The sequence below is a fragment of the Anolis carolinensis genome, chromosome 2, assembly GCF_035594765.1.
Source record: "Anolis carolinensis isolate JA03-04 chromosome 2, rAnoCar3.1.pri, whole genome shotgun sequence".
NCBI classification, from domain to species: domain Eukaryota; kingdom Metazoa; phylum Chordata; class Lepidosauria; order Squamata; family Dactyloidae; genus Anolis; species Anolis carolinensis.
In genome coordinates, this window is record NC_085842.1 from 214,723,566 (window position 1) to 214,741,472 (window position 17,907).

The following is a 17,907-nucleotide window of genomic DNA, read 5'->3' on the forward strand; positions in this document are numbered from 1 at the left end:
CCTGTATTTTATGTTTTGACCAGACAGCCAACTCTCTTTCTGCACATAACAAGCATGAGGTTATCAACTGGTGCTTCCTAAAATTCAGTCCACACTTCCTCTCAGGGGTCCATCATTGGCAGACAGTCTGAAGGCACTGAATCCTGCAGCATCGTTGAAGCTAATGGATCTAGATGGTGAAGCTATTGTAAGATGCTCAGGGGTTTCAAAATGAAGTGTGTGATAATTTAAAAGCCAGTTTTGGCCAATTTGGCTTATTACAGTGGGCCATGTGATTTATTGCTTGCGCCCACAATATAGTTCCCTACTTAGAAAACTTGAAATCTGTCATTCAACATAAGAGCAATGCAAGGAAGTGGAGGCTGAGATAAACAGGAAGAATGTGCATTGTTAGTAACACATGCAATACTTGGATGTAATTATAGAAGAGTACAGAGATTAGGGCTTGTGCCAAAAGCATCACAGAAAAGCTGTGTTTTCAGGTGAGGCTTGAAGGAGAGAGAGAGAGAGAGAGAGAGAGAGAGAGAGAGAGAGAGAGAGAGAGAGAGAGAGAGAGAGAGGATTGTGAATAAATAGTCTGGGGAGTAAGAACAGAGAGGTCACCAACAATGGATTTTACTCAGTACAGTATTTACTTAATGCATCAAAATATACCAATTCATCATATATCTACCATGTAAAAGGTTTGAGGTTCAATCTTGGGATTAAACTGTTGAGCTGCTGAGCTTGCTGACTGAAAGGTTGACAGTTCGAATTTGGGGAGCAGGGTGAGCTCTCACTGTCAGCCCCAAATTCTGCCAACCTAGCAGTTTGAAAACATGCAAATATGAGTAGATCAATAGGTACCGCTCGGGTGGGAAGGTTAACTGTGCTCTATGCAGTCATGCCGGCCACATGACCTTGGAGGTTTCTACAGACAATGCCAGCTCTTCGGCTTAGAAGTGGAGATGAGCACCAACCCCCAGAGTCGGGCACAACTGGACTTAATGTCAGGGGAAAACCTTTACCTTTATAGGCATCTCAGAAAGCATAGCTTTGCAGGTGCCTTTGCTGTAACCCCTTCAGACTCATGTTCTGTTCTGGGGGTCCTCTAAAGACACTAGAAAAATTGTAACTTTGTTAAAAGTCCAGTTCTAATTTAAACAATAGATTTAATACTGTAATAATATGCATAATCAATACAGATTAAGAATAATATTACTATTAGAACCAGTTGTATCCAGTGTATACATCTTCTGCAACCTCCTTTCCAGTCTCCTTTCCTGACTTGTAAGAAAAATGTAACGTAAAGGTGTGATGACATGTTTGTTAATCCCATAGTATCATTCTTCTATGGCTTTGGGGTATCAGGTTCAAGAAAACAGTGCACCTCACACCTCCAGTATGTTGTTTTTTTTGGAAGAACAGGGAGCCCTTTTACATGGAATTTTAGGGCCCTTCCAGACAGGCCCTATATCCCAATATCTGATCCCAGGTTTTCTGCTTTAAACTGGATTATATGAGTCTCCACTGCCTCATACTCTGGGATAAACAGAAAACCTGGGATCAGATCCTGGGATATAGGGCCTGTCCGGAAGGGCCCTTAGTCTTTTGCTGTTTGGTCTATGAATCTGTAATTAACTTTTTGTGTATGTTGCTGTTCTTCTTTTCCATTGATTGTAGTCATAGTTCAGTTACATTGAAATTGAGACCCTATTTCAGATTTGCTTATTCCTTATATGTTACTACAAAGCTTGGACAGTTTAGAAATGTGGAGACTACAACAACCAGAATCCCTGGTCAGCATGTGGAGAATTCTGATTGTTGTAAGCAAAACAGTACCTTTTCTAAGTTCTGTGGGAAGAGGCAGCATGTGTGCCTAAAGTTGGATCTATATTGCCATAGGTAAAGGTAAAGGTTTTCCCCTGACGTTAAGTCCAGTCATGTCTGACTCTGGGGGTTAGTGCTCATCTCCATTTCTAAGCCGAAGAGCCGATGTTGACCGTAGACACCTCCAAGGTCATGTGGCCAGCATGACTGCATGGAGCGCTGTTACCTTCCCGCCGGAGCAGTACCTATTGATCTACTCACATTGGCATGTTTTCAAACTGCTAGGTTGGCAGGAGCTGGAGCTAATAGCGGCCGCTCCTGCTGCTCCCGGGATTTGAACCTGGGACCTTTCGGTCTCCAGCTCAGTGCTTTAACACACTTCGCCACCAGGCCTCCATCTATATTGCCATATAATCCAGTATATCTAGATTATTTGCTTTGAACTGGATTGTATGAGCCTACACTGCCATATAATCCATGTTCAAAGCAGATAATTTGGGATCAGAAACTGGATTATATGGCAGTATAGTGCTTTGCATTCTAAAAATTTATTCTTTCATTTTGGTTCCATTCATTGTTGTTTTATAAATATTCAATATTACCTGTGTGATTGAAGAGGCATCTATCTTGTCTGTTCTGAATTCTCATTTTTCCACAATGGCCTCAAGGACTGCTAAAACTGTTATCACAAAAGGTTGCCGTCCCCCTCAGGAAGCACTGGCACTTTTCTCTCTCCGTGGAATGACCCTCAACATATCAATGGGGCATATCAAAATTCATAATTTTCACCTTCCGTCAACTTACACATGAGGTCGCCTGATACAGTAGTGTATATGGTACAGTACTTCCAATGCCAGTAGCCGCATTCTTCTCAGTAGCAGTTGCTCTGCTTCTGGGCTTCCCATGGGCATTTGGGGGCCACAGCGGAAACAGTTTGCTGAGTGAGGATGGCCTTTGGTTTTGTCCTCGTGCCCCATCTTAGTTCTTGCACATGCAAGCCTACCAAGCCACAGCCTGCCTCCTCATAAAAGAAAGTAAAGTTACTGCCTGGAAACTTGGGAAAAATAGATGAGAACATGAACCAGAACTTGAGGGAAACAGTTTCTGACAGGGAGGAAAAGGGAAATTAGCTTTAAATGGAACACTATCTTTTATTCACGACTTGCAGCGGGGCAGACTGTGAATGCAAGGCTGAAAATAATCCCCCAAAGCTCCACACCTCTCCGGCAAAGTGGGAGGCCAGAATGCCAAGTAATGTATGTTCTGTCACAAGCACTTTTTCTGCTCACTGAACCTTGCTGCCTGGGACTCCTAATGGCCCCTGAGAGCTGGCGCACTCTAGTTAAAAATTAACAAACAAAGGGGAAAGAGTGATTAAATATGGATGGCAGTAATCGCTGAGGAGTACGTCTAGCCCGAACCGCTGCATGCTTGAGTGGTCCTGGTTCAGCTTCGTTCTTCCTACAAGCTGAGAAGGATTTCAAGGCAAGCTTCCCTGGAAGATTACTTCACTGGGATCTTGGGGTACGGGAAAGGGCAGACCTGTTGCTGGTGGTGGGGACCAGTACATGCAAGGGGCCTGAACTCCCACACCAGTCCCGGAAGATACCTGTAGCACTGGTCAGAGCAAAAGGAGAAGGATGATGGGCCACCACACAGGCCACCAAAGAGTTTAAAGGGCAAGGTGTGTCTTGTATTTTTGCATCAGCTTTGAACATAATGGGTTGCTGTGAGCTTTCTGGGCTATATGGCCATGTTCCAGAAACATTCCCTCCTGACATTTTCTGGAACATGGCCATACAGCCTGGAAAACTCACAGCAACCCAGTGGTTCCAGCCATGAAAGCCTTCGACAACATCTTGAACATAATGTCCCATTTTCAACTGTAGCAGAAAACCCCAGATTTGTTTCTTTGAGTCAGGATCCAGGCTGCAGAGCACCAATAACCATGCGCAGAGACCAGAATCTATCTAATATCTTTATTAAAGAATTATATAAAGTCAATAAAAACAAGTGAAGAATAAAGTTCAGAAGCAGACCTTTCAGGAAAGGCCAATTATAGTCCAGGAAAATAATGTCCAATATAAGATATTAGAGTCCAAAGTTATAATCCAATAACCGAAACACACACTTTGCCAAGCAATAGTGTGGGGAGAAGATAAGGGCCTTTAGTCCATTGAAACTTGACAACTAGGCTGGAAAACAAACTTGATACTTGGCTAGAACAAGACTTGAAAAGAAGCAAAAACAAGGTCCGTGGCAAACGCGAAACAAGGCAGGCTTGAACTTGATCCGGGAAACAAGGAACTGGAGTCCACACACGATCTCACTCCTCGAGCTGACGAATTGACTCCGCAAGGTTCCCCTTGCAGCGAAACTCCTATATAGGGTCTCGTTTTCCCGCCAGAAGAATACTTTCCCTGGAGAACGAGAAGCGAAACCCAACTCTGTCCAGATGTATGACTCCTTAGAATTTCCCAAGGGAAGCAGACCTAATCAGCTAGTTGTTTGGCTGCAATTCTGAGGCTCCGGCGATTAGCCTCCCTGGCCCCTCTATCTCTATTATAATTGTCTTTCCGGGAAAACGGGGGAGAATTCTGCCCAAGGCTTGTTTGGCTGACTTCTTGAGGACAAATATCCTCCAGGTGCAGAGGCTCCGATTCTGACTGAACCGGTGCAAATCCCATGTTTTCCTCCTCGTCTGCCACAATAGTACTAGGAACGGGACTACAAGGCCCATGGGACATCACACTTTGCTGATATAGTGCCTCTTTCAAACAGGCATATCCTGTGGACTCTAGAAATTTTAGTCGAAAACATCAACCCAAAAAACCTAGATCAACATGTACAGGGTCAGTGTGAGAACAGTGCCTTAATTCTTACAAAAAAAGGAACCCTCTACTTTTCTGTGTAGATTGGCAAAAGGCAAGAGCTTAGTCCTTCCCAGGAGAACCTAAAAGAAGCACTGACCCCATGGTGTGGCTTCCAGCCTTTTAAAATGCTTGGATGAAAAAATGGTGGTGGCTGGCCCCATGAAGTGGCGTTAGTGCTTTCTCCTCTACTTATCCACGAGTCATATCAAAACCCATAATTTTGGTCCCAAATCTTGCCCTTGACTTTCACATGAGCAGATATGGTAATAGACAGGGTGGTTGGTTTTATTTTGTTTTTCTCACTTGGGAGACATCTAACTTGATGTAGGCTTAACTGCCCTGTTGCAAATGTTATCCATTGCTAAAGCCTTACTTGGTTTTTCTTTCTTTCTTCTTCTTGCCTATGTTGTCCTTCTGTCTCCTCAATTTTTTTTGTTTCAAGCCTCTGGTTGGAGAGCTTCTGATTTTCACAGGCCAAGCATATCAAGGTACTTGGATCCACAATGTATCCAGAACCCAGGTCCATGTGGTTCATGAAAGTTCAGTTAGCTGGTAGTTTTTTCTTCCTTCTGTCCTTCCTTCCTTCCTTCCTTCCTTCCTTCCTTCCTTCCTTCCTTCCTTCCTTCCTTCCCATCTCAGAGGTGACTACAGCTTTAGTGACTGGTGAAGATCTATAAACTAGTTAAAATGGACAAATTGATTATACTGATTAAGGAGAAAATTTTGACCAGCTTTAAGAAAGATTTGGACTTGTTTATTACCATTTCCAATCAACAAAGGGAGCATTTGTAAACTGTAGCATTCATGAATAAGTAGAGTGTTACCCAAATTAGAAGTGTAATATTTAAAAGGAGTGGACTAATAAATCTATAGATCTGTAGGGATTTTGTTGATGGTGTTGATAGTTGGTTATTTTTATTTCTGTCTGTGTGTCATTTTTGTTTTTCTTTTCTTATTTTAATGGGCATTTAATTGTAGCCCTGTAGTAATAGATATAACGTGGTTATCTGGTTTTTAATGTATGATATCCCAAACATGGATCCCCTGGTGATGCAGTGTGTTAAACCACTGAGCTGCTAAACTTGCTGACTGAAAGGTTGGTGGTTCGAGTCCAGGGAGCAGGGTAAGCTCCTGTTGTTAGCCCCAGCTTCTGCCAACCTAGCAGTTTGAAAACATGCAAATGTGAGTAGATTAATAGATACTGCTCCAGCGGGAAGGTAACGGCACTCCATGCAGTCATGCCAGCCACATGATCTTGGAGGTGTCTACAGACAACGCCGGCTCTTCGGCTTAGAAATGAAGATGAGCACCAACCCCCAGAATCGGACATGACTAGACTTAATGTCGGGAGGAAAACTTTACCTTATCCCAAACATCTATTTGTTTGTTCTCTGTTTTTTCTTGAATAAAATTACTTATTTAAAAGATATTATTTCATATGTTCTTGTGTTTGCAGCTACAACATTTTAGCTATATCTTCTTTATATCCTGTAGTAGGAATCAGGTTGTAGTAGGAATTGACTTTTAGTGTAAGTCTTAGTAATACATCAAGCAGAAGATGTATTAACACTCTCGTCATATCTATGCTCAATCTGATTCGAGTGTGAATTGGACTCTCCACTAATTGGAAATAATGTTGTAAAGTCATTTGCACATTGTCAATGTTGGTAAGTATAAAACAGCAGATTAGATACTTGGATTTACTAAAATCAGTATTTCACAGTGATAAAATCAAAGTAGTAACATCCAAGGTAAATTATACATTGGACATCTTCACACTTCCATTTTTTTTTTTTGGTTTCTTTGTTCTTGTGTTTCGTTCCACTTCATGTTTAGTAATCTCCCACTAGCCTGTACTTTATATATTGCCGCTGCATGTGATGATGTTCATTATTTTTTTTAAAGGAATCTCTGTAGCTTGCTGTTCAGTCCCAAAGGATTCCCTAAGTAGTGTACATTTTTTTTCAAAAAGGTAAACAAATCAAATAAAAATAGTAGAACTAGCAGAAAGTGTTGGTGTTGTTAAAAATTAGGATTAAAAATTAAAACTATTAATAATAGGAAAGGCTTCAGCAAATGAAAAAGACCTTCAACTAGATGACCTCCAACTCTATGCATTTTAGGGAATAGTCCAGAATTGGAGCAGCTCAATTCCAAAAGCCCAAATTCAGGGGTCCTTTCACATTTCAGTAGTATAGTTCACTTTCAGCTGCCATGGTTGCATGCCAAGGAATCTTGAGGTTTGTATCGCTAAAGATTCCTATTCTGACAGCAGACGATCAGGCGCCCGCATGGAGCTCTGGCCATTTGGCAGTAGTGGCAGCAGCGACATAGAGGATGAGGTGACATCCCAGCGGAGGTCTCAGAACATCTGGACACTAGCCCCAAATTGAACACATATGCGCTCGATCTATGGCTAATCTGGGGCAGATATACATTGGAATAACCTGCCCAGTGCAAGCACAGTCCTAAAGACAAAGAAAGGCAGCTCTCTAGAGTTGAGTGAAACACTTTCTCTACTCTCCAGTTACAGATAAGAATAGGGGTTTTTTTTAAAGTTGCCTTTCACTAGGCTCAGGAAAGGTAATGTCCAGGAAGGATGCTGTCTGGGCTGGACCTAGTGACATCTCATCCCTGCTGTAAAGTCTTGATTTCACATTTTTATTCTAAGAAGGAATGGGTGAGCTCTTTCCATCAGCCCTAGCCTGATATCACCAAACAGGTGGAATGATAATATTGAAGTTAAACAATATCTGGAAGACCTCTATTTCTCATTAAAGTTTGAAATCACTAGCCTGTCTTACTCTCCTGAGTCAGCGCCAAGTTTTCTCTTATCATGTAGTTAAGACAATAGGAAAACAGACAGTGTTTAAGAGCATTGAAAACTTTGAGGGGAACATTGTTTCCCAGAATGTATACTCTCATTTTTTTATCCTGCTGTTCTCAATCAGCAAGGGAAGTGGAGGAGGTACATAAGGGTTAACTTTCTTCTCTATTGACAGCAAGAGTACAGGTTGGGATCCCTATCCTACTGTTAGTGGCATCCATTTGTTATGTGTTTAGATATTTCTGTTCTTCCAAGTCGCCCAATCAGTCCTCTCTGTGCCCAGGGGAGAGTTTCTCATTTGGTATCAGCCACTGATTGAGGTTCCAGGTTTTAGCCTGCCATTTTTGAACTCTCGCTTGCTGAGGTGTTCCTGCGAGTATCTCTGTAGACCTTAGGAAGCTATTTCTTGATTTAAGGCTTTTATTTGCTTGCTGATATCTGAACTTTCATTACAGGCTGCTACTTCCTGATGGATGTCAGGTTGTGCGATACCGGCTTAACAGTATAATTTCTCCAGTGGTGTGGGGCGTAGACATCCTCTGATGTCTCATTAAGAGCCACATCCATTGTTTTAACGTGGTGAGATGTATTCCACACTGGGCATGCATATCACCATATACATATACACTGGGTGGTAATATAATTCTTTTGTTGCATTGTATTTTGTGGAACATCAGTTGAGCCATGTACAACTCCTTTGTCAGAGATATAGAGAGCAATACGGTTGTACTAAGTTTTAATAAAAAACCTCCAGTGTTCTTTTTCAGTTGTCATTGTGGTGCATTCATTTGTTCCCCTGTAGAACAAAACCAATAAGTTTTGTTCTTTTAAGCCACTCCTTTTTAAACCATAGGTCCAGCCACCAAATGGAGTCCCTTTAGTTCAATGTTGAGATCATGAAAAATTTGGCAACAGTATAAAGTTTCTGAACGCTACCAGCTTACACAAATCTGTTAGCAACAAAGTGCAGTGTTTACAGTGAACTCTGGAAAATGCTTCAGCTGCACTCTCCACAAAAAGGAACATCAGCCTGTTTAGCAAGTTTTGCAAATGCTAGCTTATTATCCATAAATGTTTGGTTTTTATACCTATTTTATATACCTAAACACCCGGGGTCACATAAACATTTCTCAGGCAGAAAGGGGTTGAAAGTGGAAAAGGTTTAAGAAGCCCTGGTCTAAACTAGTAGGTTGCGTAGGTTGCACTGCTGAGCAGCAAAACTGTCAACTACAACTTCATAAAGAGGTTTTAACATCATTTTCTTTCTCCAGCCAGCCGTTGTATCTTTCTGCTGCCATCTGGCCTCTGACTGCTCTGTTTGCCTGCTACTTTGAGGGCCACTTGACATGATTGTAATAGAAAAAGAAAACAAAGGTTATATATGAAGGTCATGGTGGCATAGCATTGTGTTTTTTCTGTAGTGAGTGGTTGCCAGAATAAGAGTACCGTGGGGTTGGTTTTAGTTAAAGAAAGGCTCCCATGATCCAAATCAGAACAGAATGCTGCCTTCTCCAGAATATTCTTCTTCAACATGCTTATCTATCAACATCATTGGTGTCTTTTTACACATATGCAAATCTTGACCCTGTTCTTCTAAATGTCTAGTAACATTCAGAATGTCTTACATTTTGTTTTTTTTAATCTTGTGGGCTGAGATTGTTTCATCTCTTTGTCTGCTTGGGTGGTGTATTGCATTTGTTGTGTTGTTTTTATTATATTTTGTCAGTTCTCCAGAGATCATTTCAAGGCCACCATCACTACTAATAGGCTGACACCTTGTTTGTTTATTTGTTGCTGGTTTTATATCCCACCTATGTCTCAGGATGGGATCCAAGACAGATTGCATCAAGTTAAGAACAAAGTATACCAAAAACGTGTTGTCGAAGGCTTTCATGGCCAGAATCACAGGGGTGTTGTGTGTTTTCCGGGCTGTATGGCCATGTTCCAGAAGTATTCTCTCCTGACGTTTCGCCCACATCTATGGCATAGATGTCATAGATCTGTGCCTGCCATAGATGTGGGCGAAATGTCAGGAGAGAATACTTCTGGAATATGGCCATACAGCCTGGAAAACACACAACAACCCTACACCAAAAACCTTATTAAATACAGAGGTTTACCCCATTAGGATGACTTTCTTCCACAGTAACTTAAAAGCCAAAAGCCTGCCTTAAAAAAAGGTCAGTGGAAAGAGAGGACTTGGAAAGCCAACTGAGTTTTCCATTGGATGGAACTCCACAAGTTGGTGGCAACCTCTGAGAAAGCTCTTTCCTTTGTCTTCACCAAACACACTGCGATAATGGCAGGACAGTGAGAAATCTTTCTCTTGAAGCCTTTAAAAGTTGGACAGATCCATATCCCATCAGGGACAGACAAGGTAGGCTGTCCTCTTGCCCTTGTACTTTGTCCCCAACTCCCCCTCACCTGATAAGTGTCAATCCTAAAGGGACTCCTGTTGCTGCTGCTTACTGGTGGGAAGAGGAGAGAAGAAAGTGGGAGGCATTTCAAGCCATGAAGAAGCTGCTTCTCTAGGTTTCTGGGGAAAGGAAAGAGAGGATGCACCCTCGATTTTGCCCCTCCCCCAGCTCAGTTCAGCCTGGACCACATCTGGGACCTGCTGAATCACATACTCTGTCCCCAGTAAGCAGCATCTGCCAGATGTGGTACCTGACAGATGTTGGAGCTACGCACTGCTGTAGAATTTCAGCCATAGTATGTTTGAAATTCAAGATGAAACCGTAATATGGTTTTGACTCACCAGAGGAGAAGATGATTAGTTTTGTATCTGGCAAAAGAAGAAAGTATCCTCTTGTGTTTCACTAAACTATGACTGAGATGGTAGCAGCTTTCTTCAAAATATTTTGAGCTCTGCCTCTTCTGACTTTTGACCTTATCAGATGAACAGGGGGATAGCAATGAAAGCAGAGGGAGTCTGTCATTACGGATGGCCAGCCATCCCATGTGTGCCTTTCCCCCATCTTCTCCCCGCTTTCCCCTGCATCCTGCTGCTTTGAGTTGGGTAACACTGATTTTAGCATAGCAGATTAATCACCAAGATGCAATAAATCTTGCCAACCGGGTCAGGGTGAGCTCCTGACCTTTAGCCCAGCTTCTGCCTATCTAGCAGTTCAAAAACAAATGTGAGTAGATAAATACCGTGTTTCCCTGAAAATAAGACAGTGTCTTATATTATTTTTTGCTCCCAAAGATGCACTAGGTCTTATTTTTAGGGGATGTCTTATTTATTGTTGAACAAAAAAAATGAAAATTTATTATATACTGTACAGTAGTTGTCATCACAAACCAGCATAACCAGACAAACTGTGAATCCTATCCGGAATTTCTTGTTACTATCAATATTTCCATGTACAACACTTTATGGTACGTACATTTACCTATCCTGAATGCTCTGGTGTTCTGTTTGGCGGGCATGCTTCCAAACAAAAACTTTGCTAGGTCTTACTTTCAGGGGAGGCCTTATATTTAGCAATTCAGCTAAACCTCTACTAGGTCTTACTTTCTGGAGATGTCTTATTTTAGGGGAAACAGGGTAGGAATGGCATTAAAGCGGGGAGGTCTTTAGGCTCAGTGTTTTGATCAGGAAAAGGAGGAAGTTTACAAACACAGAAAACTCTTCGGTAGGGAGATGGATGGCTGCACTCTCTGGTGGCCGGAACCAAACACAGACTCTTAAAAAAGATGCCAAAAGATGGGAAAGCTTATATATACCTCTATCTGTTGATTGTCTTGTCATTGTTCTAATCGGCATTGAATGTTTGCCATATATGTGTGATCTGCCGAGTCCCCTTCAGGGTGAGATGGGTGGACTATAAATATTGTAAACAAATAAACACCTGACTCCTGAAGAGGGCACTTCGGGCTCCTTTGCGCTGCAGATATTGAGCCCCACGTAGTCCCACCGGAAGTGTCCTTACTTTGTCTGATAGCCTCCATGGGGCTCCCATTCCTAAGCACATGTAAATGGAGGCCGAAGCCCATGGGATGTGTATCCCATTGTGCCTCCTAGGTGTTGACTGTGTGGTGATCATGGTGACTACGCATTTCCCGTGCTTAAAATTTCTGGGTTGAGGCAGAGGGGATCATGGAAGGTCATCTTAGCAGCATTAATTCCCCCTCCCTTGCCTGGCGTCGGTTCTCCTCATCTGCCCAGTGACTTCAGAGGGGGACAGCTGCTCTCTCCAAGTCTGAGGACTGCTGCCTGGAAAAGAACCGGCAGGGAAACGCGATGCGAAGTCTGCCCAGGCATTGACCCTGGAGGGCAGGAACTGAGGAGCTCTTTCCTCCAGCTGTCTCTCTGCTTGGGGTCTTGTGGTTGTGTTTTCAGCAGGGTTGTATTTTCATCTTGCACTCAGTAACCAAGACTTTCCTGTTTCACAGCAGCAGATGGTTTCCCGAATCCCAGCAATTTCTAACTGTCACGTTTGGGGTTCTTGCCCATAACTGTGCAAACTTTGCACAGCGTTGAAAAGGTTGGTCTCGCCTTCCCCAGTCTGATGTTGTTCAGATGTTTTCTGGCTGGGGATGATGGGAGTGGCGCTCCAGTTTATCCAGGAGTTAGCAGGTTGGGGAAAAGTTAAGGCTTAATACTGATGCAATTGGATAACTATTTTAAGAATTATTTTTTAAAAACTACAGTTCTAAAAAATAGATAATCATGGAAGGAAGATTTTTTTGATTGGCCGGATGAAACTATTAATAATTAACTAGGGTAATGCAGATAAAAACAAACATCCGTTTAGGTTTAATGTTTTTGTAAGTATACATATTCACACACAATTCGTGATTTTGGAAGTGTGCATGCTCAGTTTGTAAATGCATATTTGTCAAAAAGTTCTCTTCTGGAAGGGGAGATGTTTGTGTGTGCGTGCAAGAGAAGTGTATGCTTTTGGAGTAGCAAAATGTGGCTTGCTATATTTAGCATAGCGGTATTGCTGCCGCCACTGTGTCAGAAATATCCAGGAAGTGTTGTTTCATCTTCGTTGCTTTCTCACATGATGCAATGCTTGCATCCATTCAGGTGAGCTCATTGGTTTCATTTATAGGGAAAGGTCTAAATAATAAGTAGGGCTGGGGTCAGGATGTGCTGCTTGTAGCATCTGAAGAATAGAGGTTGGCCTAGATCAGAAGAAATCCATATCTGTATTGTGCTTATGTTGACTCAGAGAATGTGTTTTATTGCAAAACCTGCTTCCTGTGCCAGTGGTATAGCCGCATTATTAATTTGTTGTTGTCTCTCCCGGTTATAACTATAATGTTGATGTTTCAAATTTCCTTTGGATTTAATGTGGGGCATCATATTATTTGAGAAGACCCATTTAATCAGTGGGTTTTACACATGACTGAACAATTCAGCAATTGATCCTGAAGATTTTCTCTACTTGAGACTAACAATTATACTTAGGCTGGATCTACACTGCCATATAATCCAGATTATCAAAGAAAATATTCCACATATCCGCTTTGAACAAGATTTTATGAGTCTACATTGCCATTTTATCCAGTTCAAAGACGATAATCCGGATTTTATATGGCAGTGTAGAAAGGGCCTTAATCTTCCACCATGGCATCCTCTGGATGCTGACCATGGAATGGCACTGGAGGACCAAGAGCTAAAGGAAACAAATCCATAAATAATCAAAACCACAAATTCAGAGGAGGATTGTGAAAAATGAGCTATATCTAAGCTGACAGTTTAGAGGTCCATTTATTTTGATCATCTGAAGAAAGCAAAAGCTGAAATGTTTTGCAAGCTCATTTATTATGTTCTCTTCATCACTTTAATAAATTAAGTTTTGCAGTGATTAACTGTGTCCTCGGATTCAGAACAAACTTGTACATAGTGCTGCTTTGTTTGTTTTTCAATCATAGAAAAATAGGTCAACATAGGAAGTGTAGAATATCTCTTTCCTACAATCAGAACATTTTAAAAAATGTGGATGGGAATCTTTTGTACCATATTTTGATTTAAAGCATGTAAGTGTTACGATTTCTCTGTGTGTGTTAGGGAAAACTACTCAAAAACAGCAGACCATCCAAAATATGCAAAAACAAGATACTTGTAGTCGAGCATTCAGCTCACAGCAAGCAGAGCGTGAAGTGCCGTGTGGCTGCAAAGAATTTAGAGCCTAGGAGGCAAAATACAGAGTCCAATCTTAAAGATTACAAAAGATTTATTTACAATAATAATAATAACAACAACAACAACAACATTTCTTAATAGTAAAGGTCTCGGTCTGGGCTACACTATACCCCATGTCTTCTAGGGTTCAAAAGAGAGGGAAAAATCTCCAAGCACACACCTCTCCTGACACACAAGCAAAGGGAGATTTCAATACACACAGCACACCAAGATGTAAAAGTAGAAAGTCAAAGACAAAAGGCATACACCTGCAAAGTATCCATTCTATACAACCAATTAGCATGAGAGCAGAAACAGAGAGAAGAGAAGAAATAGATGTATTCCAACTGTCATTCAGGAGATGGGGGAAGGGATTTCCCTCAGCCTATTCTAAGATAACTAATTCCTTCTCACTGAGGACTGCAGACTTGGGCAGTGTGGGTTTGTATTCCAACAGTAAGGAGGTTTCCTGTGACAGTTAGCTAGGTTTGAGTTTCTGCCCTCAAATGTGCTCCTTAGGAACCTGATAATCACAAACTTGTCTATGCGAATTCTGTGTGCCAGACTGCACTCACTATTGTGAAAGTTTTGGTATTTGTGAATGCAGTTATGATATAGGATCAGTTGAACTGGGACAGATTGCCTTCGCTTTTAGTTCTGCTCCCAGCAGATTTGTTCATAATTCCCTCAAAAAGCAATTGTTGTATATCAGGATGTTTTAGAATTGCTTCTAAACAGTGAGAATCTAGGTTTCTAAAAATGTAAAGTATTTAAATAGCCCTGTTGGGAGTCTGGATTGTGGGAGAATTGGGAAAACTTTGAATGATGTTGGAGATTGCTCTTTATAATGTGTTGGCTCGTTGTTGTTGTTGCTATATGCCTTATGACCACCCTAAACCCTATGACTGGATCTGCACTGCCATGTAATCAAGTTTCTGAATCCAGATTATCTTCTTTAAACTGGATTACATGAATCTACACTGCCATATAATCCAGTTCAAAGCAGATAATCTGGATTCAGGAACTGTATGGCAGTGAAGATCCATCCTATGAAGGATTTTCTTGGTTGAATTTGTTAGAAGAGAGTTGCCTATTTCCTTTCTCTGCGGGCCCTTCCTCACAGCCATATAACCCAGAATATCAAGGCAGAAAATTCCACAATATCTGCTTTGAACGGAGTCCACACTGCCATATATTCCAGTTCAAAGCAGATGATGTGGTGCTTTATTCAGCCATGTAGAAGAACCTGAGACAGATAAAGTGAGACTTGTCTGTCATCAAACAGAAGGTTTCCATGACTAAGCAGGGATTAAAATTGTGGTCTCCCAGTGCTGAAACTACTACACCAAGCTGGTTCTTTAGCTTAGTTGTACTATTGATTAATAAAGATGATTCCTGTCTTCTGTCTTGTTATGTATGCGTATGTATTCTTTTTATTGGTGATGTATTGTTTTTGTAATCCGCTTTGGACCAGCTACAAGAAAGTAGAATATACATTTCTAAATATAGATATGTGTAACTTAACAGGTAAAGGCGGGTTCTAAACTGATGTCTGGGATCAGAAGTAAGTCCTAGGTCTGAAAAAGTGAGGAACTGCTATGAAATGCTCTGGTCTTTTCTCCTTCATGTTTCTCACTTGTTGTTGTTGTCTTCCCCCCTTTTTATTTTCTCCCCAGATGCGCTGGCTCCCTCCCTCAGAGGCTACTTCTCAGGGCTGGAAGTCCCGTCAGTTCTGCTGAATACTGTGTAAGTGGATGACTTGAACACGGCTTACAAAATGCTCTGGGTTAGCACTAGGGGGAAGAACAAATCTCTCTCTCGATTTCCCTCTTCCTTTCCTTCTCCTTCTCCCACTCTCCTACTTTTCCCTCTCTTCATGGATGGAAGGCTTTGTCACAATTACACTCATCTCCTGCTTCGAATTTGGTTTTGGTTTTTAGTCCGGTGCCTGATACATGTTATTCTCAATGGGTTACTAAGCCTTTCTTCCACAAAGTGCATTCCTAAAGGCATCTCCATTCCGAAAGACATTTACTTCCAACCCTTTACAAAGATAGGCAGCTCCAGTTCATGTTGGTGAAGTTAGGAGTTTTGCATATATTATAAACCTCTGTTGCAAAAAAAATGGTTAAAGTAGGTGTTGGTGTGGCAGGAATTAATGCCTTTTTGCCTCCAAAGAAAGCAAGTGTAAAGGAAGGAGTTAATTTCTTTACCCCCCCCCTTCCCCCATGCATTTACAAATATGGACAGTCCCCTAATTACAAACAAGTTAGGCTCTGTAGGTTTGTTCTTAAGTTGAATTTGTAGACCGGACTAGCACAGCGAGATAAACCGCCAGCTATAGAAGATCCTGCCGACCAGAAGGTTGGCCATTCAAGCCCGGGTGAGCTTCCACCATCAGCCCTAGCTTCTGCTCACCTATCAGTTCGAAAACAACAATGTAAGTAGATAAATAGATATCGCTTTGGCGGGGAGGTAAAAGGTGCCGTGAAAAACGTTCTGAGAGAAATCTGACCAGGAAAAGAGTTCATGGCAAATAGGCTCCTCGGCGTGGAAAATGAAACAACAGCACCTCCTCATGGCCGAGTTGAGCACAGCCGGATGCCAGGGATGAAAAGAGAGAAGCCTTGCTTCTGTTTGTGTAAGGTCTGTCTCTGTCAACGGCATTTAATGTTTGCCAGATATGTACCTGTAATCCTCTCTGATTCCCCTTGGAGAGATAGAGCAGAATATAAAGTGTATTATTATTATTTAAATTTAAGTTGAAACAGGTAAAAATTTTAAGCACAGTACTAGCCATAAACACACACACACACACAGTAGAGTCTCACTTATCCAACATTTATTTATCCAATGTTCTGGATTATCTAACGCAGTTTGCCTCCCACCTTGATCCACAACTGTTTCTCAAGGCAGCAAGGGTTGAACTTTTTATGGATTTGATTTCCAACAATGTTGCTACTATAAGGTCATTTTATGCAATCCTATTTTTATTTGTAGTCAATTTGTTAGTAGCCAAAGGTTTTTAGTCAATGTTTTCAATATATTGCGATGTTTTGGTGCTAAATTCATAAATACAGTAATTACTACATAACGTTACCGTGTATTTAAATACTTTTTCTGTCGATTTGTTGTAAAACATGATGTTTTTGGTGCTTAATTTGTAAAATCATAACGTAATTTGACTTTTTAAATAAGCTTTTCCTTAATCCCTCCTTATTATCCAACATTTTCACTTATCGAACGTTCTGCCAGCCTGTTTATGTTGGATAAGTAAGACTACTGTGTATATATATATAGTTTTAGATAGCTTAGGGACGGGTTAACTCTTGTGACATTTGTTTTGGTATTTGTTCAGAAGAATTCACCTCACTTTCTGTCACTATGATACTTGGATTTTGAAAATGTAGCTTGTTGTGGAAACAAAGATTGGTGCTAAAGCTCCAGTGGAGACACCTTTTCCCCATGATAACTTTTCCAGGAGTGAATTCCCCTTCTGAGGAATAGATTTCTTTTCACTTCCTGTTGTCTCACCCCCATTCTTAACTATATATCGGATGCCTGTAACTCGAGGACTGCTATAATAGATCTGGATTTTCCAATGTGAAATTCTTTGTTCTATTTAGTTGGTAGAATACATTTGAAGATCTATAATGGAAAGTGCAAGTGAGTTCTCTTTGTGTGCTCCATCCTGGAAGTGTTCAAAGTCCTCATTCTATTCCTTTATTGGGTGTTGTTTTGTGTTGTTGCCACTATGTTTAACTCTGATAAAGTTTACATTGAGATGGGAAACTTTGGCAGCTCTGGGGACCAGGTGTATGGGACTTTTCCTGGGACCTTTCAGGGGGCAAACAAACTGCCCCAAAGACCCCAAAACAAGAGGGATTTGCCCTCTTGTTTTAGATCAACCCATACAGCCTTTAAGTGCCCTTAATCATAAAGGCTATGAGAAAGATTGCGTTACAGGACCCTACGGTAGCCTATGTCATGATTCAACATAGGAAATTGCTGCATAAAGTCTATCATATCACCCAGGACTATGATTTTACAAAAACTATAAAAACCCTCCTAGAAAACCACAGCTTCTATGTGGAGTTCCAGGGCAGGAAAAGTAGATGGAGGAGGCGAAAGAATGGTCTACCTCAAGGCAGCATTCTTGCATCAATCTTGTTTAACATTTTTATTATCCATCAGCCACAACTACCACTCACAAAGAGCTTTAGATACTCTGATGACCTAACAGAATAAATAAAAGACTT

The 17,907-nt window shown here is 41.3% G+C and overlaps 1 protein-coding gene across 1 annotated transcript in view; it reads left to right on the plus strand.

Moving 5' to 3' along the window:
- Positions 1-17,907, plus strand: part of rbpms (RNA binding protein, mRNA processing factor) — a 109,880-nt gene that overhangs the window by 78,321 nt on the left and 13,652 nt on the right. The window contains exon 7 of the mRNA XM_008116633.3: positions 15,325-15,394. Within this exon, the coding sequence (XP_008114840.1) occupies positions 15,325-15,387 (63 nt within the window). The 3' untranslated portion in view covers positions 15,388-15,394. The remainder of the gene's footprint in view (positions 1-15,324; positions 15,395-17,907) is intronic.